Genomic DNA, 27,650 nt, shown 5'->3' on the forward strand with positions numbered 1-27,650 from the left:
GACTTCGGCCACTAACTTTGTAAACACCCTAGGAGCTGCTGATAAGCCGAAGGGAAGAGCTCTGAACTGGAAATGGCGAATCTGGCCCCCCATTGACACAGCTACCCTCAGGAATCTCTGGAAGTGTTCATGTATTGGAACATGATAGTATGCATCTTTTAGATCTACCACTACCATGAAACAGTGATTAAACAACATTTTTATTGCTGAATTGATTGTTTCCATTTTAAATGATTCATTGACCAGGAACTCATTAAGACATCTGAGATTAATGATCGTTCTAAAAGATCCGTCTGGTTTCTTAATCAGAAAAAGAGGAGAATAAAATCCCCTTCCTCTTTCTGATTCCGGAATTTCAATCAGCACGTTCTTGGAACATAAGTTGATAACCTCTGCTTCCAGGGCTGCTTGCTCAAGGGGGGAGGAACGTAAAGGGGTTAATTTAAATTTTTCACGAGGCCAGTGATTGAAGTCCAGTTTTAGACCTTCCGTAATGATGCCTCTGACCCATTTACTGTTTGTAATGTCAAGCCAAGCTGAAGAGAATGCTGACAGTCTACCCCCCACAGGGATCGCTAGTCATTGGTCCGGTTTTTTCTGATCCTTTGAGGAACGGCGAAACATATAGCCCGTACCTCTACCGCGTCTGTCTTCCCATCTGAAACTTTCTCTAGTGGGAGAGGACCCGCGTTTTTTCCCGCGACCAAATCTCCTTCGATTGAAGGGCCGGCGGTAAGATGAATATAGACTGGGGAATTTCTTTTTGTCATCCCCTGCTTTTTCCAACAACTCATCCAGAGTTGGACCGAAGAGATATTGTCCTTCGCACGGAATGGCGCAGAGCTTGGTTCTAGACTGAATGTCACCTGACCAGCATTTCAGCCACAAGGCCCTGCGAGCCGCGTTGGATAGTCCTGCCGCTCTGGCCGCCATTCTGACAGAGTCCACCGATGCGTCCGATAGGAAGGCTGCAGCATTCTGGATGGTCGGTAGAGCCTTCAGAATAGTATCCCTGGATGCACCGTCCTTAAGCTGAGACTCTAACTGATCTAGCCAGACCATTAAAGATCTGGCCGTACATGTTGCCGCTACGGCTGGTCTGAGAGATCCAGCCGCCATCTCCCAGGTACCTTTAAGGAATATATCTGCCTTTCTGTCCAGAGGATCCTTGAGGTTTCCCATATCCTCAAAGGGTAATGAGGCCTTTTTTGACGCCTTTGCAACAGCCGCGTCCAGTTTAGGAGCTTTATCCCATGTATCCACAACCGGATCGTCAAAGGGATACCTGCGTTTTAACGCTGGTGGTAAGGCCCCCTTTTTTTATGGTTTCTTCCATTCTCTAAGGATTAAGTCCTGAATCTTTTCGTTTACCGGGAAAGATCTATGTTTTTTACGATCAAGTCCGCTAAACATCATCTCCTGTTTCGAGGGCTGTGATTTAGGTTCCTCTATACCCATGGTGCCTCTGACTGATTTGACGACTTTGTCGATTCTATCCAAGGGTAGACAGAATCGTCCTGACTCCTCATCTGATGAAGAGGAGAGAGGACTGGAGAGATAGGAATTCTCCTCTCTTTCTTCCTCTGAAGAATTAGAGTCCAAGAGAGTCCTATGCTTTGAGCCTTCCGCTTGGGATAGGGACCGTAGTGATTCCCTTACTTCCAGCCGGATCATTTCCCTCAGATTTGCCGGAGTTACGGACTCTTCTGCTACCTAGGGGAGGACAATATAGGAGATAACTAATATCTGACCTAAAGTCACTACCACCAACCCGCTCCTGTAGACCTCACCGTCTGCTGTATACAGGGGGCACATAATTTTTTTGAACAAGAGTCAGGTAGAGGGACTCCACAGAGGGCACATTCCTTATGTTTAGACTTCCCCGTACTCTTCTTCCCCTGGAATGATAAAGTATAAAGGGGCCCGCGTCACAGAGTGAACTTTCACGTAGATCACTTACCCGTGCGCCAAAGTACAATACCGGAATCCGAGGGGTCTCTTTAGTCGAAGCTCTGGATCCTTGTTCGGAAGAGCTCTTACGACTGGGCTGGTCGCCTCTATCCTTCTGTTTGGGCTTCTGACGTACCTCGTCTGGCAGCTGCTGCTGCTCACCACCACTCTCCATGACGAAATGCGACCAAAAGCAGGGATCTGACATCTCCACCTGCATAAATACCCCTTGGATCCGGTCAGCAGATGGGCCAGCGCTGTCCCTATTGGCCCAGGATACAGCAGAGGGCAGGAGATCTTGCGGTCAAAAACCGGCACACAGACGCGATGGGCGCCGCCATATTGGAACGACTGCGCATGCGCAGACGTCCGGCGACCCGGAAGCGGCCGCTAACTCCGCCCCCCCACGTCACTGCACCCGGAAATGCTCCAGCACGCGCTGAGAGCTGTGCAGGACGCCGGGGACTGGAGCGCAGCGCTCCGGGAGCTCACCCACACGCCTGAGCCCGGCACCCGCAGCCCCACCATACCGCTGCACCACCAATGGGAATACTTACCTGTGCTGACGCTGATGGAGGCAGGAAATCCTCCGGACTCCGCTCCCTGCTGCGAACGCCACTGCCGTGAAGTCCAGCAAGGACCACCGTGGCGTCTCCAGGGATCTCCGCACCGGCCGAGGTAGGAGACCCCCCCGCTACCGTAATCGGCCGGCCGGCCGGCCTGGGCCTTCTGTCTGTAGGCACCCGTCCCCTCAGGAACAGGAAACCAACTGAGGCAAGGGAGAGGTACCGCCCTTTTGTATCTGTAGGTTTCCTGTTCCTAATGGGCGGATCCCCTCTCTCGTCATGCTGTCATGGGAGTCCGAGTAAAAAAGTATTTTAATATTCTTAATTTTACCATACTTACCATACTCGATCGCCTGCATAAAAAATTTAAATAATAAACCAACCGTATACTTACTTTCTGCCGTAGTCCAATTTATAACGAGTGTCCCACGATGATCTCCCCTATAGAACAGTGACATCGGGTGATGTCACTGCTCTATAGACCTCCAGTGACACACTGAGGTTACCTTAGTTCAGAGTCTCACTTTATGGCATTGCTGCGTGGGAACTTTCTCACACAGCAGAGCCACAAGTGAGACTAGGGACTATTTTTTACAGTGGCGGAGGAATACAGTGCGGAAGGATACCTTTCATCATTATATTCCTGGAGCCCCTGGAGAACGGTCGCATCAGTTGATGCTGCTTCTCTCCACGAGAGATCGTCGTGGGACACTCGTTTTAATTGGATATCTGCGGACCAGGAAGAATAGTGTTTGTTAATTATGTTATAATTTGTTACAGGTGACAATGGCTTCAGGGATCAAGGTGACAAGGTGATGGTGAGTATGTACTCTATGTTTAATGTACTGTATGTATGTTATCAATGTTGCATGTTCTGTATGTATGTACAGTATGTTGCATGTTGCATGTCGCATGTTGTTGTATGGTGTGTGTTCTATGTGCACACAGTCCAGACGAGTCCAGCTCTGCTACATCTGGATGCCTGACATCCAGATGTAGCACAGTTGGTAGATGATCGCCGGAGATAACTCTCCAGCGATCACCTACACTACAGCGTTCTCACAATCAGTTGATAAGCTGTTTGTGAGAACCAGCCTAGTGACCGGAGATAACTCCCGGTCACGTGCACGGCAGTTCTCGCGATAACATAAGTTATCGTGAGAACTGCAGTGGACGAGGGACTTCCGGCGGCGGGACAGGTGAGCCGGCAGACATGCGTAGTAAGCTGCGTGTACGCAGTTTCTACGCATGTGGCTAATCATTAGATGCGATTTTAGTCTACGGTAAATTTACCATACCATGGAGTGTCGCTACTTTGTAAACAGACATGCTGTGTTCTGAAAAGACGCGCCGCATGTCCGTTTGCGCGGTTCTGTCTCATGCGTGTTTTACCGCATAGTGGAGACTGGATTTCATGAAATCCCCTCCACTATGCTGTAACATCTGGACGCTGCAGCTCTACGCAGCGTCAAACACGCAGCATTTCCTGAACGTGGAAACATACCCTAAAACTATTCATTGAAAGAAAGTGTTTTTATAATTTTATTTTTAAAGACAATTTTTATTGCTTTATATTTTCTGAGAATTCTCCAATATAGCACTGCTGAACAAAATGACTGGCTACAACATAATAGGGCTTCTCTGTTTTTTGACAGCGCAGCAGCCAATCAGTGACATCAATGACGTTACCATGATGTTATTGTTGCAGACAACTGGGAGCAGCAGCAGAGACTCGGCCGTGGACCTGGGGAGGATGAGTACGGTAATATGTAGAAAAGTGTAGTTTGTTAAGTGTGGGACGATTCTCTTTCATGAGAAAAATCGCAGCACAGGTGCGAAGAGGATGAGAACTTAATTTCTCCATTGTCTGTGTGATCGTCGTACACGGATGACATCTGCCTTTTGTTCCTTAGCTGTGATTTTATCATAAATATAATAAAGTATCTGTTGTAATGGTGATTCAACTATTTGTGAAAACTTGTGCATAATAAGTTATTTCTGCAAACCATTCATTTTTACTTCTCTAAATTGCTCGCATAATAATGTAGATCATGTAAAAATCTTTCAAAATCTACAGTCATGAGAAAAAACGAAGTACACCTTATTTAAATTCCTTGGTTTTGCACATCAGGAAAGCCTGGAGACTGGGAGGGTTGCCAGGGGTAATTCACTTTTTTCTAAAAAGAACATGGCAGTATAGCTAAAGTTTGCAAATTTGTGTGTGAACCACTAGACTTCTGGAGCAATGTCCTGTGGACTGACGAGAGCAGTGGGGATCATTGGTTACAAGGCCCTGTGTCAAACACAGCATGTCAGCAAACACAATTCTTACAAAATGGCCGAGCACGGCGGTGGAGTGGTGATTGTGCTGGTGCAGTCACAGGACCTGAGCTCCTTGCAGTCACCGAGTCGACCATGAATTCCTCTAAGTATTCTACAATCACATGAGAGATCATCTATCCAAAAGCTAAAACTTAGCCAAAACTGGGTCATGCAACAGGACAACGATCCCAAGAAAACCCGCAAATCTACATCAGAATGACTGAAAAAGAACACAATCCAGGTGTTGCAATGGTCCAAAGTCCAGATATAAACCCATTTAAAATAGCGTGGCGGGGCCTTAAGAGAACTGTGTATAGACGAACGCCTGCAAACCTTGATGAATTTTTAAAAAAGTACCCATCACCAATCTAGGGCTGCACTTTTTACTTAATAAAAGAGTGGGCAGCTCCAGATTGGTGATTTTTCCACTTGTCATTTAATAGTAACAAAACTGCTCAGAAGTGTCCCCAATGTCCTCCGCAAGAGCCCCACGTTCTAACAGTAAGGGCTTGCGCACATGTTGCAGATTTGGTGTGTTTTTGCCATGCAGATTTGCAAGCAATCCTGATGCCAGCAAAGTGAATGAGAAACCTGAGGTGTCATGCACACGTTGCTTATTTGTGACTTTCAGATTTGGTGCAGAAAATAATCTGCAGCATGTCAGTTCTGTGCGCCTTTGCCCTGCGTTTTTCACCATTCACTTCACTCAAATCAGTCAAAAATGCACCAGAAACACGCCTTTTTGCAGCTAGCATAAAGCCCAAAATGGAAATTCATAGAATTCATACAGGATGTACCCAGTTTTCCTCACCACTTTATACCCGTTTGTCTCCAGATTCACCATTTAACTTACAAAAAGAATTGTTAGAATGTCCCATGCCATATGAACTTGAGCCCTGAAGTGTGCGCTGCATGTATAATCAGGTCAAAGGCACTAAGGGTTTTTACCGCTAACGGAAACCATCGTTTTCTAAACGACAAATATGAAGTCTCCTCGTTCACCCACAGCCTCCGTGAATTATTGCTCTTGCTGTATCCTGCAGGGAATAGGAGCATTGCAAACTTACTACTGCAGGCAGAGGCTTTCATTCCTTTTTGTACAACCTTAAAGAGGTTGTCCACTACCGAACAATCCCTTGTGAACAGATCCATTGGGTATCATGAAATAAAAAAAATTTAATACATACCTCCCGCAGAGGTGCTGTTCCTCTGATCGCAGAGCGGTGTTCCCCCAGGCAGTCACGTAACATAAATATCACGTGACTATTGTAGCAAATCACTGGTCACTGGTTGACTGCAGCATTCACTATTCTTTAAGAGCACAAGTCTACTCTGATGGAATTGTGAAAGCTGCAGCCAATCAGCAGTTTCTGATTGGCTGCAGTGATCACAAGATAAATTTTGTCACGTAACTGCCAGGGGATGAATGGTGCAGATCCGGGTAATAAGTATCACGTTTCTTCATTTTATGACGCACAGTCTACATGCTTATAGAAAGTCGCCCAGTAAAGAACTTCTAATTTTTAAAACAGTATGGAGCTACTGGAAACAGACATACATACAGTGGCATGTAAAAGTTTGGGCACCCCTGGTCAAAATGACTGTTATTGTGAACAGTTAAGGTAGTTGAAGATGAAATGATCTCTAAAGGGCTAAAGTTAAAGATTAGAGATGAGCGAACATACTCGGATAAGGTGTGCCCGTGAACATATTTATTTCAACACCCCATCTTGCCCACCATTAAACAATCTTGCTTTGAGGTTGTATTGCAGCCAGCTGAAGGTTTTACAGGTTCCCTCACAGTCCCCTGATCTGAGCATCATTGAAAATCTGGGCTAGACCTCAAAACAGCAGTGCATGCAAGACGACGCAGGAATCTCACAGAACTAGAAGAATTTTCCAAGGAAGAATGGATGAAAATCAACAAGAAGTGAAAGACTCTTCACTGGGTACAAAAAGCATTTACAAGCTGTGATACTTTCAAAAGGGAATGCTACTAAGTACAAACCATGCAGGGTTCTCAAACTTTTGCATAGGCATATCTTGCTTTTTAGTAATTTTTAAAATAAAAAAAAAGTATTTTTGTTACCTAAAATACAAAGGAAATGTGTCATCTTTAACTTTAGACCCTTTAGAGATCATTTCATCTTCAACTTGCTTAACTGTTCACAATAACAGTAATTTTGACCAGGGGTGGCCAAACTTTTACATGCCTCTGCACATTTAGAAAGGTCTTTACATGATCTAGAGCATAGTTGGATCACTTTTGGGGGCTAGTAACTAATAATTGGTTCCCTTTCAACAGTGTAAACAACTACCGTACTCGATATCTATTCTGAAAACTAAAACTTGCTGCTATTTTTCTTAGCAACCGATTCATCTTGAATGAATGTATATTTCTGGATAACGTATTTGGAGAAGTGACAAGGGTGCAGCCTCACAGCTATGTAAGTGCTCAGTTATGTACAAATTGGGCTGCAACTCATAAAGCAAGACAATGAATGAAGAAGGAAAGGCCTGAGGCTAGGGAACAGAGAGGACTGTGTCTGTACGGGCGCTGGGTGTGACTTATCACTACTGCCGCTTATGACATCTTCTGTACCAGAGCAGTGTACTACTGGGGAAGAGATAATGTGAAAAACTGTGACCAGCCCACAAAGCGCTACTCATTAGTGGATATGCCTCAGTTCTTGGATATGATATTTCATTACTGGAGCTAGTGTTACAGTAAGGAAGCAAAAACTACGGTATATGTACTGGAGGGAAACATGAGAAACCAGAGCCAAGCTTCATTCTGTCATCCTGATCCTTGGTGTAGAGGGAACGTGATGGAACCTGCAGATAAAAAGTGTTTCACTCCTTTTCCAATTAGTTTGTTGGCTCTGGTGTAAGCTACTTAGACCACTGGTTTTCATAAATGAACATGTATACCATAAAAATAGAATACTCATGCTGGGCACTATTCCAGCAAGCTTGGAGCATATATTGAATGAAGCAGTAAGGCTACGTTCACATTGGCGTTCCGCCAATGTGCGTCGCTGTTGCGCCGGCGACGCGCCCCTATGTTTAACATAGGGGACGCGTGCGTCGTTTTGGTGGCGTTTTTCGCCACGTGCGTCGTTTCCGACGCTAGCGTCGGACGCAAGGAAACGCTACATGTAGCATTTTCTGTGTGTCCGATTTTCGTCGGAAAACGACGCACGCGTCGCAACGCTAATGTGAACGTAGCCTAACCAAAAAACAGACCACAACGTCACCCTCTGGTGATGGGCTGCTCACGAAGGATCCGATACAAAGAGCTGAGTGCGTTTTGTAAACGATGAGGCCAACACCTGCCCTACCCTCTCCTAGTGTATCCTCACCCATCCCCTGCAGACTGAGCCCTCGCGGGCAGGGTCCTCCCTCCTCATGTACCCGTGTGCCTTGTTTTTAGCTCATGTTTAATGTATTTGTCTATATTTCCCCCGAATTTACATGTAAAGCGCAATGGAATAAATGGCGCTATAAAAATGTATAATAATAATAATAATAATAACACACCAGTGAAAAGCCGCTTGCAGTTTCTGAATGGCTCTCACTGCGATAAAATGATGGAGATCGGCTGCAAATGCGACCTAAACCCCAATCACCCAGGCTGATGGGCGAAGGTTTGACATCAGGATACGGTGATGTTACTAGAAATCTATGTTTACCTATGTACGAAGACATACTTGGGGATCCAAAGAGAAGTCAAATGATCCAGCTCACTGAAAAGTGAGTGTTGGGCAGTTTGTTACATGGCAGACAAAACTGTTTCCCACAGCAACGAACCACTGAGCTGCCTTCATTTTACTTGAGCAGGTTAAGAAGTGAAAGCTAAGCTCTGATTGGTTGCTATGATAGTTTGTTTTTGGCCAGGGTCACACTTGCGAGTGCAATGGGAGAAACTCGCACGAGTCTCGCACCTCAATACCCGGCACTGCCGCCGGCACTCGGGACTAGAGTGTGCGGCTTCATGTATTTCTATGCAGCTGAACGCTCCAGCCCCGAGTGCCAGCGGCAGTGCCGGGCATTGATGTGCGAGTTTCTCGCATTGCACTCCCAAGTGTGTGACCCCGGCCTTTGAGACAGTTCTGACAAAGTAATTTAATTCAGAACCACAGGATGTAAACGACAGACCCATTCACCTAAACAAGGCGATTTTACGCATACCCATACTTACTAACATGCCCATCGGTAAATTAAGTGTTTAACCCCAGCAACCCCCGTCATGGGCAGAAACGCTTACCTTTCAATGGGACTTTGCCTTTTTGACCGCAGGATTATTTCCAAAACTTTAAGCCGGTTCTGAGAAAGTCAGAACTGTCCTAATCACTTTGGCATTCATGTAAATACCATGCAAAACTTGGGGCGGCCTCCACTGTGACTTCTGTTTCTACAAGATCCATAACTAATAGGCCAGATCCGCTGTGATCCACCTCGCCTTGTAGTGGTCTGTTTGGTAGATCTGTTATGATCCACAGTGAGGAGTACACACACTTACCAGCCTCTGTACTGAGCGGACGGGTAATGGGGCGATGCCCTACGTGTGCCACTATGCCTGCTCAGAGATAATCTGATTACTAATAGCTATTCGTATTATCATGTCGCTTATATAAAAAGCAGAAAGAAACCAGCGGGCAATGTGTACAATGGCCCCTCTGTGTACATGTAGATAAGTGACATCAGGGCACCCGAATTACCACCAAGCCCTGTACAGATGGCACCCTCAGCTCTGCTACATCGGGCACACACAGCAGCATCCAGTGACCGGTGTTATGTGGAGACCGCGGTGCCCTCTGCCCCCATTCCCCTGGATTCTGGGTGTGTCACGCGGCCCCCTGGATGGACACAGCAGCTGGGGGGCGCCGTTATTACCTGACACTACACAAAGTTCCGTGCACATGGCGGCAGCAGGATAAGAGCCGTCTCCACACACAGGACGCCGCTCACACTTACCAGATGCCAGGAAAGCTCGGGAGAAGCGTCCATAACTTGTGGAGCCGAGCTGACAGTCCCGCCCCAGTCCCTCTCACTCCCGGGTCCTGTCCGCACTCACTGGCGCCGCCCCGAGCCTCACTGTACGGCGCCGCCCCCCGCGTGCTGTCGCCGGTATGCCGGGCCCCGGTGCGCCTGTCACTGCCACTGTGTGCCCGCCACCTTCACGTCACTCCTAGCACCCTCCGTAGTGTAACACAACCTCCAAACCGGCTAACTACATGGCGCTATTGGTGGAGTATTATGAAGTGGATTCCCTTCTCAAAAACCGCCTCCAAGCCAATGGAAAATTCACTTTGCTTCATGACAGGTTTTTTTTCAAGGCCACATTTACACATTGAGTATTTGGTGATTTATTTATTTTTACCTCAGTATTTATAACCCAAAACCAGGAGTGGAACGATCAGAGGAAAAATATAATAGAAACATGCAGGGCCGTAATTAGAGTTTCTGCTGCCCTAGGCACTCTTAGTGCTGCCTCGCCCATTGGTAAGTATGACACTATCCGCAGTGACTTTGGCAAGAATCGCTGTTGTGAAAGTCGCCTTTTGCAGCAGATCCGGCAGTTTTTCTGCATCTGCCACGTATCGGATCACTTACGGCAACACTGCGTTTGGTTTCATTCATTCCCTATGGGATTTGCGGTACTTGCAGTGATCTGGGAAATGCGGTATCATACCTCCCAACTTTTGAAGAAGGGAAAAAGGTATGAAGGTTGCGGCGCACTTAGTGCGCCGCGGCAACTTTTAGGCCATGCCTCTCACCACACCCATTTCACAACTAGTCACACCCATAGTCACATCCCAACCACACCCATTTAGCACTGCTGATCACACTGTTTCATATACATTAAAACAAAAAAAAATTGCCACACAGTGCTCCATACTGTATAATGGCCACACATGATGCTCAATACTGTATAATGGCAACACATGATGCTCCATATTGTATAATGGCCAAACATGATGCTCCATACTGTATAATGGCTGGCTATGCAGTGCTCCACATACTGTATAATGGCCCTACTTGATGTTGGTCACACAGTGCTCCATACTGTATAATGGCCACACATGATGCTCCATACTGTATAATGGCCACACATGATGCTCCATACTGTATAATGGTCACACATGATGCTCCATACTGTCTAATGGCCACACATGATGCTCAATACTGTATAATGGCCACACATGATGCACCATACTGTATAAGGGCCACACATGATGCTCCATACTGTATAATGACCCCACATGATTATAAATACTGTATAATGACCGCACATGATGCTCCATACTGTATAATGGCCACACATGATGCTCAATACTGTATAATGGCCACACATGATGCTCCATACTGTATAAGGGCCACACATGATGCTCCATACTGTATAATGACCCCACATGATGATCAATACTGTATAATGGCCACACATGATGCTCCATACTGTATAATGGCCACACATAATGCTCAATACTGTATAATGGCCACACATGATGCTTCATACTGTATAATGGCCACGCATGATGCTCAATAGTGTATAACGCCCCCACATGATGCTCAATAGTGTATAATGCCCCCCTCCCATCTTGTATGCATAGCTCATCTCCCTCCCGTCCCATATGCATGGCTCATAATTCCCCCCCCCCTGTATGCAAGGCTCATATTCCCCCATATGCATGGCTCATAATTCCCCCCCCCCCCCCGTATGCATGGCTGATGGCTCAAATTCCCCCCCCCCTGTATGCATGGCTGATGGCTCAAATCCCCCCCCCCCCCCGTATGCATGGCTGATGGTTCATATTCCCCCCCCCTGTATGCATGGCTGATGGCTCATATTCCCCCCCCCTGTATGCATGGCTGTTGGCTCATATTCCCCCCCCCCCTGTATGCATGGCTGATGACTCTCATTCTCCCCCCCCCCCCTGTATGCATGGCTGATGGCTCATATTCCCCCTCCCCCTGTATGCATGGCTGATGGCTCATATTCCCCCCCCCCTGTATGCATGGCTGATGGCTCATGTTCCCCCCCCCCTGTATGCATGGCTGATGGCTCATATCCCCCCCCTGTATGCATGGCTGATGGCTCATATCCCCCCCCTGTATGCATGGCTGATGGTTCATAATTCCCCCCCCCCCCTGTATGCATGGCTGATGGCTCATATCCCTTCCCCCTGTATGCATGGCTGATGGCTCATAATTCCCCCCCCCCCGTATGCATGGCTGATGGCTCATATTAACCCCCCCTGTATTCATGCCTGATGGCTCATATTCCCCCCCCCCCCCGTATGCATTGCTGATGGCTCATATTCCTCCCCCCCTGTATGCATGGCTGATGGCTCATATTCCCCCCCCCCTGTATGCATGGCTGATGGCTCATTTTCCCCCCCCTGTATGCATGGCTGATGGCTCATATTCCCCCCCCCCCCGTATGCATGGCTGATGGCTCATATTCCCCCCCCCCGTATGCATGGCTGATGGCTCATAATCCCCCCCCCCCTGTATGCATGGCTCATCTCTCCACGCCCTCCCCCCGCTCCTTCTCCCACTCCTTCTCCCGCTCCATCTCCCATCTTGCATGGCGCGGGCGGCTTACCTTCCTCCTTCATCCCCCCATCCCCTGTCCCTCATACTCACCTGTCAGCTGCCCCACACCGCGGGGCCGCGCCGACATCCCTCTGGCTCTGTCCCGACTCCCGGCGCAGCGCCTTCTTCCTGAGTGAGCGGTCACGTGGTACCGCTCATTAAGGTCATGAATATGCGCATATTCATGACCTTAATGAGCGGTACCACGTGACCGCTCACTCAGGACGCGCTACAGACGCTGAGACCAGGCATCGCTGGAGTAGGGTCAGGGTGAGTATTGTCTGACTCTTCAAGGAGGGTGGGTGGTATTCGGAGGCGGGGAGGCGGGGAGGTCGGTCGGGTTTGTGACCCAGGACTTAAAAAAAACAAAAAAAAAAACCTTGCTCAGGTGCCGCCCCCCGCAATGTCGCCGCCCTAGGCACTTGCCCTCGAGTGCCTAGTGGCAAATACGGCCCTGGAAACACGTCACCACTTCTGCATTTATCACCCACTCCTGGTTTTGGATTATAAATGCTGAGGTAAAATACTGACCAAATACTGAACGTGTGAACATGGCCACCATGATAAAACAAAAAGCGACGTGTGATGTTCAGACAAGTTTTTGGAAGAGTGGAACCTGCTTCCAGAAAATGTCTTTTTTTTTTTCTTTGGTTTGCTGGAGCAATTTTTTCTCTGAAGAGATTTTTGTGGCGGTACTGAGCTATGTGCACATAGCGTCTTTTCACCATCAAGTATTGCCGTCATTCTTGCAGTGGCATCACCACTGCCATCTTTTACCCATAGACCACGTTCACATGCAGGGCCAGCGTTTGGGGCAGGCAGACGCCTGGGGCCCCCACTCACAAAGGGGGCCGCCTGCGTCTGCAGCCCCTTTATGAAGTGCCCAGAGGGTGTACAGCAGTGAATAAGCAGTGAGTTCCGAAGCATCTCTCCCAAACCCTTCCAGCCCCCCTCTATCTCCCTTTTTCCCTTGGGCCCGATTACAGCACAGCAGAGGTCAGAGCCAGGCCAGGAAGAAGATGTCTGCAGCCCTGTGAGTCTGTGTCCTCTCCCCTTATCATGGCTGCTCCTCGCACTGTTCTGGGATTGGATCTGTACTAGTGAAGCCACAGAACCTGATAAGTATACATGTATATCTGTTTGTACATGTGCAGTATATCACACCTCCTAACTGTCCTGTATTCCGCGGGGCAGTCAAGATTTTGACAGTCTGTCCCGCAATCATGGGCGGGACCGTACTTGTCCCGCACTGCAGAGCCACAGATACCTCCACCCGCAGCAGCACACCACATTTATGGCTGCCGCTGCTCTGTGCGCACAGGACCTGTGATGACATGGTGCTCACTGCTGGATGAGGGTAAGCTTATGTGTGGGGTCAGGAGAGGTAACAGTGTGGATGTAGCAGAGTCGTGTGTGGACGGAGCAGAGCCGTGTGTGCCAGGTGTACGGAGCGGAGCCGGGTGTGTACGAGGTGTGCGGAGCGGAGCCGTGTGTGCGAGGTGCCGTGTGTTTCTGTTTCCAGTATGTAGCATCATGTGGGGCCATTATACAGTATGGAGAATCATGTGTGGCCATTATACAGTACTAGATTGTGGCCCGATTCTAACGCATCGGGTATTCTGGAATATGCATGTCCCCGTAGTATATGGACAATGATCATTCCAGAATTCGCGGCACACTGTGCCCGTCGCTGATTGGTCGAGGCAACCTTTATGACATCATCGTCGCCATGGCAACCATTATGACATCTACGTCGATACTGTGCCCGTCGCTGAATCAGAAACGTGAGATGTCTACGTCCTTTATGACATCATCGTCGCTGTGCCCGTTGCTGATTGGTCGAGGCCTTGCGGCCTCGACCAATCAGACGCGAGGTTTCTACGTCCTTTATGACATCATCGTCGCTGTGCCCGTTGCTGAATCAGAGAGCCGGGATTTCCAGGACAGACAGAAAGACAGACAGACAGACAGACGGAAAAACCCTTAGACAATTATATATATAGAAGAAGATGGAGCATCATGTGTGGCCATTATACAGTATGGAGCATCATGTGTGGCCATTATACAGTATGGAGCACTGTGTGGCCATTATACAGTATAGAGCATCATGTGTGGCCATTATACAGTATGGAGCATCATGTGGGGCCATTATACAGTACTAGATTGTGGCCCGATTCTAACGCATCGGGTATTCTAGAATATGCATGTCCCCGTAGTATATGGACAATGATGATTCCAGAATTCGCGGCAGACTGTGCCCTTCGCTGATTGGCCGAGGCAACCTTTATGACATCATCGTCGCCATGGCAACCATTATGACATCATCGTCGCTGTGCCCGTTGCTGATTGGTCAAGGCCTGGCGGCCTCGACCAATCAGAGACGCGGGATGTCTACGTCCTTTATGACATCATCGTCGCTGTGCCCGTTGCTGATTGGTCGAGGCCGCCAATCAGAGAGCCGGGATTTCCAGGACAGACACAGACAGACAGACAGACGGAAAAACCCTTAGACAATTATATATATAGATGGAGCATCATGTGTGGCCATTATGCAGTATGGAGCATTATGTGTAGCCATTAACCAACCAGAGATGGGCACAGCATCGACGTAGAAATCCCGCGTCTCTGATTGGTCGAGGCCGCCAGGCCTCGACCAATCAGCGACGGGCACAGCGACGATGATGTCATAAAGGACGTAGACATCCCGCGTCTCTGATTGGTCGAGGCCGCCAGGCCTCGACCAATCAGCGACGGGCACAGTATCGACGTAGAAATCCCGCGTCTCTGATTGGTCGAGGCCGTCAGCGACGGGCACAGTATCCACGTAGATGTCATAATGGTTGCCATGGCAACGATGATGTCATAAAGGTTGCCTCTACCAATCAGCGACGGGCACAGTCTGCCGCGAATTCTGGAATCATCATTGTCCATATACTACGGGGGCATGCATATTCTAGAATACCCGATGCGTTATTTATATTCTAACGCATCGGGTATTCTAGAATATGCATGTCCCCGTAGTATATGGACAATGATGATTCCAGAATTCGCGGCAGACTGTGCCCGTCGCTGATTGGTCGAGGCAACCTTTATGACATCATCGTCGCCATGGCAACCATTATGACATCATCGTCGCTGTGCCCGTTGCTGATTGGTCGAGGCCTGGCGGCCTCGACCAATCAGAGAGCCGTGATTTCCAGGACAGACAGACAGACAGACAGACAGAAAAACCCTTAGACAATTATATATATAGATGGAGCATCATGTGTGGCCATTATGCAGTATGGAGCATTATGTGTAGCCATTATACAGTATGGAGCACTGTGTGGCCATTATACAGTATAGAGCATCATGTGTGGCCATTATACAGTATGGAGCATCATGTGGGGCCATTATACAGTATGGAGCATCATGTGTGGCCATTATACAGTATGGAGCATCATGTGGGGCCATTATACAGTATGGAGCATCATGTGTGACCATTATACAGTCAGTAGGGAGCATCATATGTGGCCATTATACAGTATGGAGCACTGTGGCCATTATACAGTATGGAGCATCATGTGTGGCTATTATACAGTATGGAGCACTGTGGCTATATTTTTTTATTTATAATTATTGTTCACTAGATGGTGGCCCGATTCTAACACATCGGGTATTCTAGAATATGTATGTATATAGCAGCCACATAGTATATAGCACAGCCCACGTAACACAGACAGCCATGTAGTATATAGCACAAGCACGTAGTATATAGGACCACGTAGTATATAGCACAGCCACGTAGTATATAACACAGCCCATGTAGTATATAACACAGCCATGTAGTACATAGCACAGCCACGTATTATATAGCAGCCACGTAGTACAGTACAGACCAAAAGTTTGGACACACCTTCTCATTTAAAGATTTTTCAGTATTTTCATGACTATGAAACTTGTACATTCACACTGAAGGCATCAAAACTATGAATTAACACATGTGGAATTATATACTTAACAAAAAAAGTGTGAAACAACTGAAATTATGTCTTGTATTCTAGGTTCTTCAAAGTAGCCACTTTTTGCTTTGATGACTGCTTTGCACACTCTTAGCATTCTCTTGATGAGCTCAAGAGGCAGTCACCGGAAATGGTCTTCCAAAAATCTTGAAGGCGTTCCCAGAGATGCTTAGCACTTGTTGGCCCTTTTGCCTTCACTCTGCGGCCCAGCTCACCCCAAACCATCTCGATTGGGTTCAGGTCTGGTGACTGTGAAGGCCAGGTCATCTGGCGTAGCACCCCATCACTCTCCTTCTTGGTCAAATAGCCCTTACACAGCCTGGAGGTGTGTTTGGGGTCATTGTTCTGTTGAAAAATAAATTATGGTCCAACTAAATGCAAACCAGATGGAATAGCATGTCGCTGCAAGATGCTGTAGTAGCCATGCTGGTTCAGTATGCCTTCAATTTTGAATAAATCCCCAACAGTGTCACCAGCAAAGCACCCCCACACCATCACACCTCTTCCTCCATGCTTCATGGTGGGAACCAGGCATGTAGAGTCCATCCGTTCACCTTTTCTGCGTCGCACAAAGACACGGTGGTTAGAACCAAAGATCTCAAATTTTGACTCATCAGACCAAAGCACAGATTTCTACTGGTCTAATGTCCATTCCTTGTGTTCTTTATCCCAAACAAGTCTCTTCTGCTTGTTGTCTGTCCTTAGCAGTGGTTTCCTAGCAGCTATTTTACCATGAAGGCCTGCTGCACAAAGTCTCCTCTTAAGGGCTCCTTTTCACTTGCAAGAAATACGTCCGTGTCTCGCATGTTAAAACCAAGCTCTGGCGCCGGCACTTGGGAGCGGCGTGTGCAGCTCCATGTACTGCTATGCGGCCGTGCGCTCCGCTCTGGAGTGCCAGCGCCAGAGCTTGGTTTTAACATGCGAGACACGCACGTATTTCTCGCAAGTGAAAAGGAGCCCTAACAGTTGTTGTAGAGATGTGTCTGCTGCTAGAACTCTGTGTGGCATTGACCTGGTCTCTAATCTGAGCTGCTGTTACCCTGCGATATCTGAGGCTGGTGACTCGGATAAACTTATCCTCAGAAGCAGAGGTGACTCTTGGTCTTCCTTTCCTCAGGCGGTACTCATGTGAGCTAGTTTCTTTGTAGCGCTTGATGGTTTTTGCCACTGCACTTGGGGACACTTTCAACGTTTTCCCAATTTTTCGGACTGACTGATCTTCATTTCTTAAATTGATGAGGGCCACTCGTTTTACTTTACTTAGCTGCTTTTTCTTGCCATAATACAAATTCTAACAGTCTATTCAGTAGGACTATCAGCTGTGTATCCACCAGACTTCTGCACAACACAACTGATGGTCCCAACCCCATTTATAAGGCAAGAAATCCCACTTATTAAACCCGACAGGGCACACCTGTGACGTGAAAACCATTCCCAGTGACTACCTCTTGAAGCTCATCAAGAGAATGCTAAGAGTGTGCAAAAGCAGTCATCAAAGCAAAAGGTGGCTATTTTGAAGAGCCTAAAATATAAGAAATAATTTCAATTGTTTCACACTTTTTTGTTAAGTATATAATTCCACATGTGTTAATTCATAGTTTTGATGCCTTCAGTGTGAATGAACAATTTTCATAGTCATGAAAATACAGAAAAATCTTTAAATGAGAAGGTGTGTCCAAACTTTTGGTGTATATATATATATATATATATATATATATATATATATATATATATATATATATATATATATATATATATATACTGTAATACTGTATATGTAACAGTATGCATTAAAAATGCCTGGAGCACAAGTCATTTTATACACCGGTTTTAAAACACAGAAAAAAGTGTACCTGCAATCCTATAACTGCAGACATCTTGATGGCATTAGCTCTAATTGATATCACAGACAAAGATATCGCCATCTGTTTTGTCCCAATCCAAGAAGCTTGGCAGAAGCGTAAAAACCACAAGTATTCCAGTGTCACATGAAAGCTCTTCTTTTTTATGCATATCTGAGAATAACGTAGGCTAGCTACAATAAAAGACTTCAGTAAAATGTAGTAGACTTTATCTATGTTTGATTCTAAAATGTTAGTTCACCAATGCCAGGTGCTATTTTTGTGGCCTGTAATCATATGTTTCCTAAATAAGTTATCTGCCAAATATTGATGCAGTGCTAACCCCTTCACCCCAAAGCCTGTTTTCACCTAAGTGACAGGGCCAATTTTTACAATTCTGACCACTGTCACTTTATGAGGTCATAACTCTGAAACGCTTCAACGGATCCTGGTGATTCTGACATTGTTTTCTCGGGACATATTGTACTTCATGATAGTGGTAAAACTTCTTCGATATGACTTGCATTTATTTGTGAAAAAAACAAAAATTTGTCAGAAATTATGAAAATTTAGCAATTTTCAAACTTTTAGTTTTTATGCCCTTAAATTAGAGAGTTATATCACATAATATAGTTAATAAACAACATTTCCCACATGTCTGCTTTACATCAGCACAATTTTGGAAACATAATTTTTTTTTGTTAGGGAGTTATAAGGGTTAAAAGTTGACCAGCGATTTCTCATTTTTGCAACAAAATTTGCAAAACCATTTTTTTACGGACCACCTCACACTTGAAGTGACTTTGAGGGGTCTATATGACAGAAAATGCTCAAAAGTGACACCATTCTAAAAACTGCACCCCTCAAGGTACTCAAAACCACATTAAAAAAGTTTATTAACCCTTCAGGTGCTTCACAGGAATTTAACTTTTTTTTCACAAAATTTTTACTTCAGGTCCAATTTGTTTCATTTTACCAAGGGTAACAGAAGAAATTGGACCACAAACATCGTTGTACAATTTGTCCTGAGTACGCCGATACCCCATATGTGGGGGTAAACCACTGTTTGGGCACATGGCAGAGCTCGGAAGGGAAGGAGCGCCATTTGACTTTTCAATGCAAGATTTGCTGGAATTGAGATCGGAGCCCATGTCACGATTGGAGAGCCCCTGACGTGCCTAAACAGTGGAAACCCCCACAAGTGACACGATTTTGCAAAGTAGACCCTCTAAGGAATTAATCTAGATGTGTGGTGAGCACTTTGAACCTCCAAGTGCTTCACAGAAGTTTATAATGTAGAGCCGTAAAAAAAAAATTCATATTGATTTTCACTGAAAATGATCTTTTTGCCCCCAATTTTTTTTTCCCAAGGGTAACAGGATAAATTGGACCCCAAAAGTTGTTGTGCAATTTGTCCTGAATACGCTGATACTTCATATATGGTGATAAACCACTGTTTGAGCACATGGTAGAGCTCGGAAGGGAAGGAGCGCCATTTGACTTTTCAATACAAAATTGGCTGGAATTGAGATCGGAACCCATGTCGCATCAGTGGAAACCCCCCACAAGTGACCCCATTTTGGAAAGAAGACCCCCTAAGGAACTTATCTAGATGTGTGGTAAGCACTTGTAACCCCCAATTGTTTCACTAAAGTTTAGAATGTAGCGGTGTGAAAATTAAAAAAATCATTTTTTCTTTCCACAAAATGATGTTTTAGCCCGCAATTTTTTTCCCCGAAGGGTAACAGGAGAAATTGGACCACAAAAGTTATTGTCCAATTTGTCCTGAGTACGCTGATACCCCATATGTGGGGGGGAACCACTGTTTGGGTGCACGGCAGAGCTCGGAAGGGAAGGAGCGCCGTTTGAAATGCAGACTTAGATGGATTGGTCTGCAGGCGTCATGTTGCATTTGCAGAGCCCCTGATGTACCTACACAGTAGAAACCCCCCACAAGTGACCCCATATTGGAAACTAGACCCCGCAAGGAACTTATCTAGATGTGTTGTGAGAACTTTGAACCAACAAGTGTTTCATTACAGTTTATAACGCAGAGCCGTGAAAATAAAAAATATTTTTTTTCCACGAAAATGATATTTTAGCCCCCACGTTTTTATTTTCCCAAGGGTAACAGGAGAAATTGGACCACAAAAGTTATTGTCCAATTTGTCCTGAGTACGGTGATACCCCATATGTGGGGGGGAACCACCGTTTGAGTGCATGGCAGAGCTCGGAAGGGAAGGAGCGCCGTTTGAAATGCAGACTTAGATGGATTGGTCTGCAGGCGTCATGTTGCATTTGCAGAGCCCCTGATGTACCTAAACAGTAGAAACCCTATTGTGATCAGGTGACCATGGAACAGCATGAAAACTTTCACTGGAGTAGGTGGTAACTATACTGACCGCAAATCCTGATCTTAACACCGCAACTAGAAGTAGCCGTGGGGTGTGCCTAACAAATCCTAGACACCTCAACACAGCCAGAGGACTAAATACCCCTATAGATGGAAATAGGAATTCTACCTTGCCTCAGAGCAGAACCCCAAAGGATAGGCAGCCCCCAACAAATATTGACTGTGAGTAGTAGAGGAAAAGACACACGCAGGCAGGAAACAGGATTTAGCAAAAGAGGCCACTCTAGCTAAAATAGGAAAAGATAGGACAGGATACTAAGCGGTTAGTATTAAAATCCTTCCAAAAATATCCACAGCAGAAAATACAAAAACTCCACCATCTAACTAAAGATGTGGAGCGTATATCTGCAACTCCAGAGAATCCAATAAGACTGAGAAAACACTGACACAGTCTAAGCTGGACAAGAGAAAACAAATGAATAGCACAGAATATAAGCACACAGCTTGTGTGCCACAGAAAAAGAAACATACACTTATCTTTGCTGAATTGGCAGCTAAGCAGGAGAAGCCAGACAAAGATCCAACACTTCCCAAGAAACATTGACAACTGGCAAGGACCAATGAGTCCTGCAAACCTAAATACCCCAGTCAGAATTGCAATCAGTAGATACACCTGCCCAAGACTGCAGCCCAGGGACAACTGCATTACCACCTACAACCACCGGAGGGAGCCCAAAAGCTGAATTCACAACAGTACCCCCCCTTGAGGAGGGGTCACCGAACCCTCACCAGAGCCCTCAGGCCGATCAGGATGAGCCAGATGAAAGGTACGAACCAAATCAGCGGCATGGACATCAGAGGCAAAAACCTGTTATGACCTGGTGGTCAGGACAATAATGGACCTGGTGGTTAAGAGCACACGGAATGACCTGATAGTTACTGATAATAAGGACGAGCTCTGGGACGTGGGAACTCTGCTGACCGCAATCCCTAAACCTATCAAACACACTAGAAATAGCCGTGGATTGCGCCTAACGCTCCCTATGCAACTCGGCACAGCCTAAGAAACTAGCTAGCCCTGAAGATAGAAAAATAAAGCCTACCTTGCCTCAGAGAAATTCCCCAAAGGAAAAGGCAGCCCCTCACATATAATGACTGTGAGTAAAGATGAAAATACAAACACAGAGATGAAATAGATTTAGCAAAGTGAGGCCCGACTTACTGAACAGACCGAGGATAGGAAAGGTTACTTTGCGGTCAGCACAAAAACCTACAAAAAGACCACGCAGAGGGCGCCAAAAGACCCTCCGCACCGACTCACGGTGCGGAGGCGCTCCCTCTGCGTCCCAGAGCTTCCAGCAAGCAAGACAACAAATTAAATAGCAAGCTGGACAGAAAAATAGAAAACCAAAGAAATACAAGCTGGAACTTAGCTTCTGATGGAAGACAGGTCACAAGAACGATCCAGGAGTGAACTAGACCAATACTGGAACATGACAGGTGGCATAGAGCAAAGATCTAAGTGGAGTTAAATAGAGCAGCAGCTAACGAATTAACCTAGTCACCTGTGAAACTCAGAAACACCCACCAGAGGAAGTCCATGGACAGAACCAGCCGAAGTACCATTCATGACCACAGGAGGGAGCCCGACAACAGAATTCACAACAGTACCCCCCCCCCTTGAGGAGGGGTCACCGAACCCTCACCAGAGCCCCCAGGCCGACCAGGATGAGCCAAATGAAAGGCACGAACCAGATCGGCAGCATGAACATCAGAGGCAAAAACCCAGGAATTATCTTCCTGACCATAACCCTTCCACTTGACCAGGTACTGGAGTTTCCGTCTCGAAACACGAGAATCCAAAATCTTCTCCACCACATACTCCAACTCCCCCTCAACTAACACCGGGGCAGGAGGATCAACAGATGGAACCACAGGCGCCACGTATCTCTGCAATAACGACCTATGGAACACATTATGGATGGCAAAAGAAGCAGGAAGGGCCAAACGAAATGACACAGGATTGATAACCTTAGAAATCTTATACGGACCAATGAAACGAGGCTTAAACTTAGGAGAGGAAACCTTCATAGGAACATAACGAGACGACAACCAAACCAAATCCCCAACACGAAGTCGGGGACCCACACAGCGCCGGCGGTTAGCGAAACGTTGAGCCTTCTCCTTAGACAATGTCAAATTGTCCACCACATGAGTCCAAATCTGCTGCAACCTATCCACCACAGTATCTACACCAGGACAGTCTGAAGACTCAACCTGCCCTGAAGAGAAACGAGGATGGAAACCAGAATTGCAGAAAAACGGCGAAACCAAAGTAGCCGAGCTGGCCCGATTGGGCGAACTCAGCCAACGGCAAAAAGGACACCCAATCATCCTGATCAGCAGAAACAAAGCATCTCAGATATGTTTCCAAAGTTTGATTAGTTCGTTCGGTTTGGCCATTTGTCTGAGGATGGAAAGCCGAGGAAAAAGACAAATCAATGCCCATCCTAGCACAAAAGGATCGCCAAAACCTTGAAACAAACTGGGAACCTCTGTCAGAAACGATGTACTCCGGGATACCATGTAAACGAACCACATGCTGGAAAAATAATGGCACCAAATCAGAGGAGGAAGGCAATTTAGACAAAGGTACCAAATGGACCATCTTAGAAAAGCGATCACAAACCACCCAAATGACCGACATCTTTTGAGAGATGGGGAGATCCGAAATAAAATCCATAGAAATATGCGTCCAGGGCCTCTTCGGGACCGGCAAGGGCAAAAGCAACCCACTGGCACGAGAACAGCAGGGCTTAGCCCGAGCACAAGTCCCACAGGACTGCACAAAAGAACGCACATCCCGCGATAAAGACGGCCACCAGAAGGATCTAGCCACCAAATCTCTGGTACCAAAGATTCCAGGATGCCCAGCCAACACTGAACAATGAATCTCAGAGATAACTCTACTAGTCCATCTATCAGGGACAAACAGTTTCTCCGCTGGGCAACGGTCAGGTCTATCAGCCTGAAATTTTTGCAGCACCCGCCGCAAATCAGGGGAGATGGCAGACAAAATTACCCCCTCTTTGAGAATACCCGCCGGCTCAGGAACACCCGGAGAGTCAGGCACAAAACTCCTTGACAGGGCATCAGCCTTCACATTCTTAGAGCCCGGAAGGTACGAAACCACAAAATCAAAACGGGAGAAAAATAACGACCATCGAGCCTGTCTCGGATTCAACCGTTTGGCAGACTCAAGATAAGTCAAATTCTTGTGATCTGTCAAGACCACCACGCGATGCTTGGCTCCTTCCAGCCAATGACGCCACTCCTCGAATGCCCACTTCATGGCCAACAATTCACGATTACCAACATCATAGTTACGCTCAGCAGGCGAAAACTTTCTAGAAAAGAAAGCACATGGCTTCATCACCGAGCCATCAGAACTTCTTTGCGACAAAACAGCCCCTGCTCCAATCTCAGAAGCATCAACCTCAGCCTGAAACAGAAGCGAAACATCTGGCTGGCACAACACAGGGGCAGAAGAAAAACGACGCTTCAACTCCTGAAAAGCCTCTACAGCCGCAGAAGACCAATTGTCCACATCAGCACCCTTCTTGGTCAAATCAGTCAACGGTTTAGCAACAGTAGAAAAATTAGCGATGAAGCGCCGATAAAAATTAGCAAAGCCCAGGAACTTTTGCAGGCTCTTCACAGATGTCGGCTGAGTCCAATCATAAATGGCCTGGACTTTAACAGGGTCCATCTCGATAGTAGAAGGGGAAAAAATGAACCCCAAAAATGAAACCTTCTGAACTCCAAAGAGACACTTTGATCCCTTCACAAACAAGGAATTCGCACGAACGACCTGGAACACCATTCTGACCTGCTTCACATGAGACTCCCAATCATCCGAAAAGACCAAAATATCATCCAAATACACAATCAGGAATTTATCCAGGTACTCTCGGAAGATGTCATGCATAAAGGACTGAAATACTGATGGAGCATTGGAAAGCCCGAATGGCATAACCAGGTACTCAAAATGGCCCTCGGGTGTATTAAATGCAGTTTTCCATTCATCGCCTTGTTTAATACGCACAAGATTATACGCCCCTCGAAGATCTATCTTGGTGAACCAACTAGCCCCCTTAATCCGAGCAAACAAATCAGACAGCAGCGGCAAAGGATACTGAAATTTGACTGTAATTTTATTAAGAAGGCGGTAATCAATACAAGGTCTCAAAGAACCATCCTTCTTGGCCACAAAAAAGAACCCTGCTCCTAACGGTGATGACGACGGGCGAATATGGCCTTTCTCCAAGGATTCCTTTATATAACTCCGCATAGCGGCGTGTTCTGGCACAAATAAATTGAACAATCGGCCCTTAGGAAACTTACTACCAGGAATCAAATTTATTGCACAATCGCAATCCCTATGAGGAGGTAGGGCACTGGCTTTGGGCTCATCAAATACATCCCGATAATCCGACAAAAACTCTGGAACTTCAGAAGGAGTGGAAGACGAAATAGACAAAAATGGAACATCACCATGTACCCCCTGGCAACCCCAGCTGGACACAGACATAGATTTCCAGTCCAATACTGGATTAACTGGATTATGAACCTGTAGCCATGGCAACCCCAAAACGACCACATCATGCAGATTATGCAACACCAGAAAGCGGATATCCTCCTGATGTGCAGGAGCCATGCACATGGTCAATTGGGTCCAATACTGAGGCTTATTCTTGGCCAAAGGCGTAGCATCAATTCCTCTCAATGGAATAGGATACTGCAAGGGTTCCAAGAAAAAAACACATCGCCTAGCATACTCCAAGTCCATCAAATTCAGGGCAGCGCCTGAATCCACAAATGCCATAACAGAATAGGATGACAAAGAGCAAATCAGAGTAACAGACAATAGAAATTTAGACTGTACCGTACCAATGGTGGCAGACCTAGCGAACCGCTTAGTGCGCTTAGGACAATCGGAGATAGCATGAGTGGAATCACCACAGTAAAAACATAGCCCATTCCGACGTCTGTGTTCTTGCCGTTCAGCTCTGGTCAAAGTCCTATCACATTGCATAGGCTCAGGCCCATGCTCAGATAGTACTGCCAAATGGTGCACAGCTTTGCGCTCACGCAAGCGTCGATCGATCTGAATGGCCAAGGACATAGACTCATTCAGACCAGCAGGCATGGGAAACCCCACCATGACATCCTTAAGGGCTTCAGAGAGACCCTTTCTGAAGATTGCTGCCAGGGCACATTCATTCCACTGAGTGAGCACAGACTACTTTCTAAACTTCTGACAATATATCTCCGCTTCATCCTGACCCTGACACAGAGCCAGCAAGATTTTCTCTGCCTGATCCACTGAATTAGGTTCGTCATAAAGCAATCCAAGCGCCAGGAAAAACGCATCAACATCACGCAATGCCAGATCTCCTGGCGCAAGGGAAAATGCCCAGTCTTGAGGGTCACCACGTAACAAAGAAATAATGATCTTTACTTGTTGAACAGGGTCACCTGAGGAGCGAGGTTTCAAGGCAAGAAACAATTTACAATTATTTTTGAAATTCAATAACTTAGATCTATCACCAAAAAACAAATCAGGAATTGGAATCCTAGGCTCTGACATCGGATTCTGAACCACAAAATCTTGAATGTTTTGTATCCTTGTAGTGAGATTATCCATCCAAGAGGACAGACCTTGAATGTCCATGTTTACACCAGTGTCCTGAACCACCCAGAGGTAAAGGGGAAAATAGAGACAAAACACACTGCAAAGAAAAAAAAATGGTCTCAGAACTTCTCTTATCCCTCTATTGAGATGCATTTGTACTTTGGGCCACCTGTACTGTTATGACCTGGTGGTCAGGACAATAATGGACCTGGTGGTTAAGAGCACACGGAATGACCTGATAGTTACTGATAATAAGGACGAGCTCTGGGACGTGGGAACTCTGCTGACCGCAATCCCTAAACCTATCAAACACACTAGAAGTAGCCGTGGATTGCGCCTAACGCTCCCTATGCAACTCGGCACAGCCTAAGAAACTAGCTAGCCTTGAAGATAGAAAAATAAAGCCTACCTTGCCTCAGAGAAATTCCCCAAAGGAAAAGGCAGCCCCCCACATATAATGACTGTGAGTAAAGATGAAAATACAAACACAGAGATGAAATAGATTTAGCAAAGTGAGGCCCGACTTACTGAACAGACCGAGGATAGGAAAGGTTACTTTGCGGTCAGCACAAAAACCTACAAAAAGACCACGCAGAGGGCGCCAAAAGACCCACAAGCTGGAACTTAGCTTCTGATGGAAGACAGGTCACAAGAACGATCCAGGAGTGAACTAGACCAATACTGGAACATTGACAGGTGGCATAGAGCAAAGATCTAAGTGGAGTTAAATAGAGCAGCAGCTAACGAATTAACCTAGTCACCTGTGAAACTCAGAAACACCTACCAGAGGAAGTCGATGGACAGAACCAGCCGAAGTACCATTCATGACCACAGGAGGGAGCCCGACAACAGAATTCACAACAAAAACCCAAGAAGTATCCTCCTGGCCATAACCCTTTCATTTGACAAGGTACTGAAGCTTCCACCTCGAAAAAAACGGGAATCCAAAATCTTCTCAACAACATATTCCAACTCCCCATCAACCAACACAGGGACCGGAGGATCAACAGAGGGAACAACGGGCTCCACATATTTCTGCAACAAAGATCTATGGAAGTCATTATGGATAGCAAAAGAGGCCGGAGGCGCCAGTCGAAAAGATACCGGATTAATAATCTCAGAAATCCTATAAGGACCAATAAACCGAGGCTTAAACTTAGGAGAAGAAACCTTCACAGGAACATGACGGGAAGACACCCAGACCAGATCCCCAACCCGAAGCCGGGAACCAACACACCAACGACGGTTAGCAAAACGTTGAGCCTCCTCCTGAGACAACACCAAATTGTCCACCACATGAGCCCAAATCTGCTGCAACCTGTC

The 27,650-nt window shown here is 46.5% G+C and overlaps 1 protein-coding gene across 2 annotated transcripts in view; it reads right to left on the reverse strand.

Moving 5' to 3' along the window:
* Positions 1-10,043, reverse strand: part of LOC138670379 (septin-10-like) — a 119,520-nt gene extending 109,477 nt beyond the window's left edge. Inside the window, exons 1-2 of one of the 2 annotated variants that reach the window (XM_069757646.1) lie at positions 9,816-9,868; positions 9,106-9,164 (exon numbers count right to left, since the gene is read on the reverse strand). Coding sequence is in view for 1 of the 2 variants with exons in the window: in XM_069757645.1 (XP_069613746.1) it covers positions 9,816-9,848 (33 nt within the window). In the remaining variant the exon portion in view is untranslated. Of the gene's footprint in view, positions 1-9,105; positions 9,165-9,815 lie in introns of both variants that reach the window. The other variant, XM_069757645.1, reaches the window with a different exon arrangement.
* Positions 10,044-27,650: the final 17,607 nt, after the last annotated feature.

The sequence above is a fragment of the Ranitomeya imitator genome, chromosome 3 (assembly GCF_032444005.1).
Source record: "Ranitomeya imitator isolate aRanImi1 chromosome 3, aRanImi1.pri, whole genome shotgun sequence".
NCBI classification, from domain to species: domain Eukaryota; kingdom Metazoa; phylum Chordata; class Amphibia; order Anura; family Dendrobatidae; genus Ranitomeya; species Ranitomeya imitator.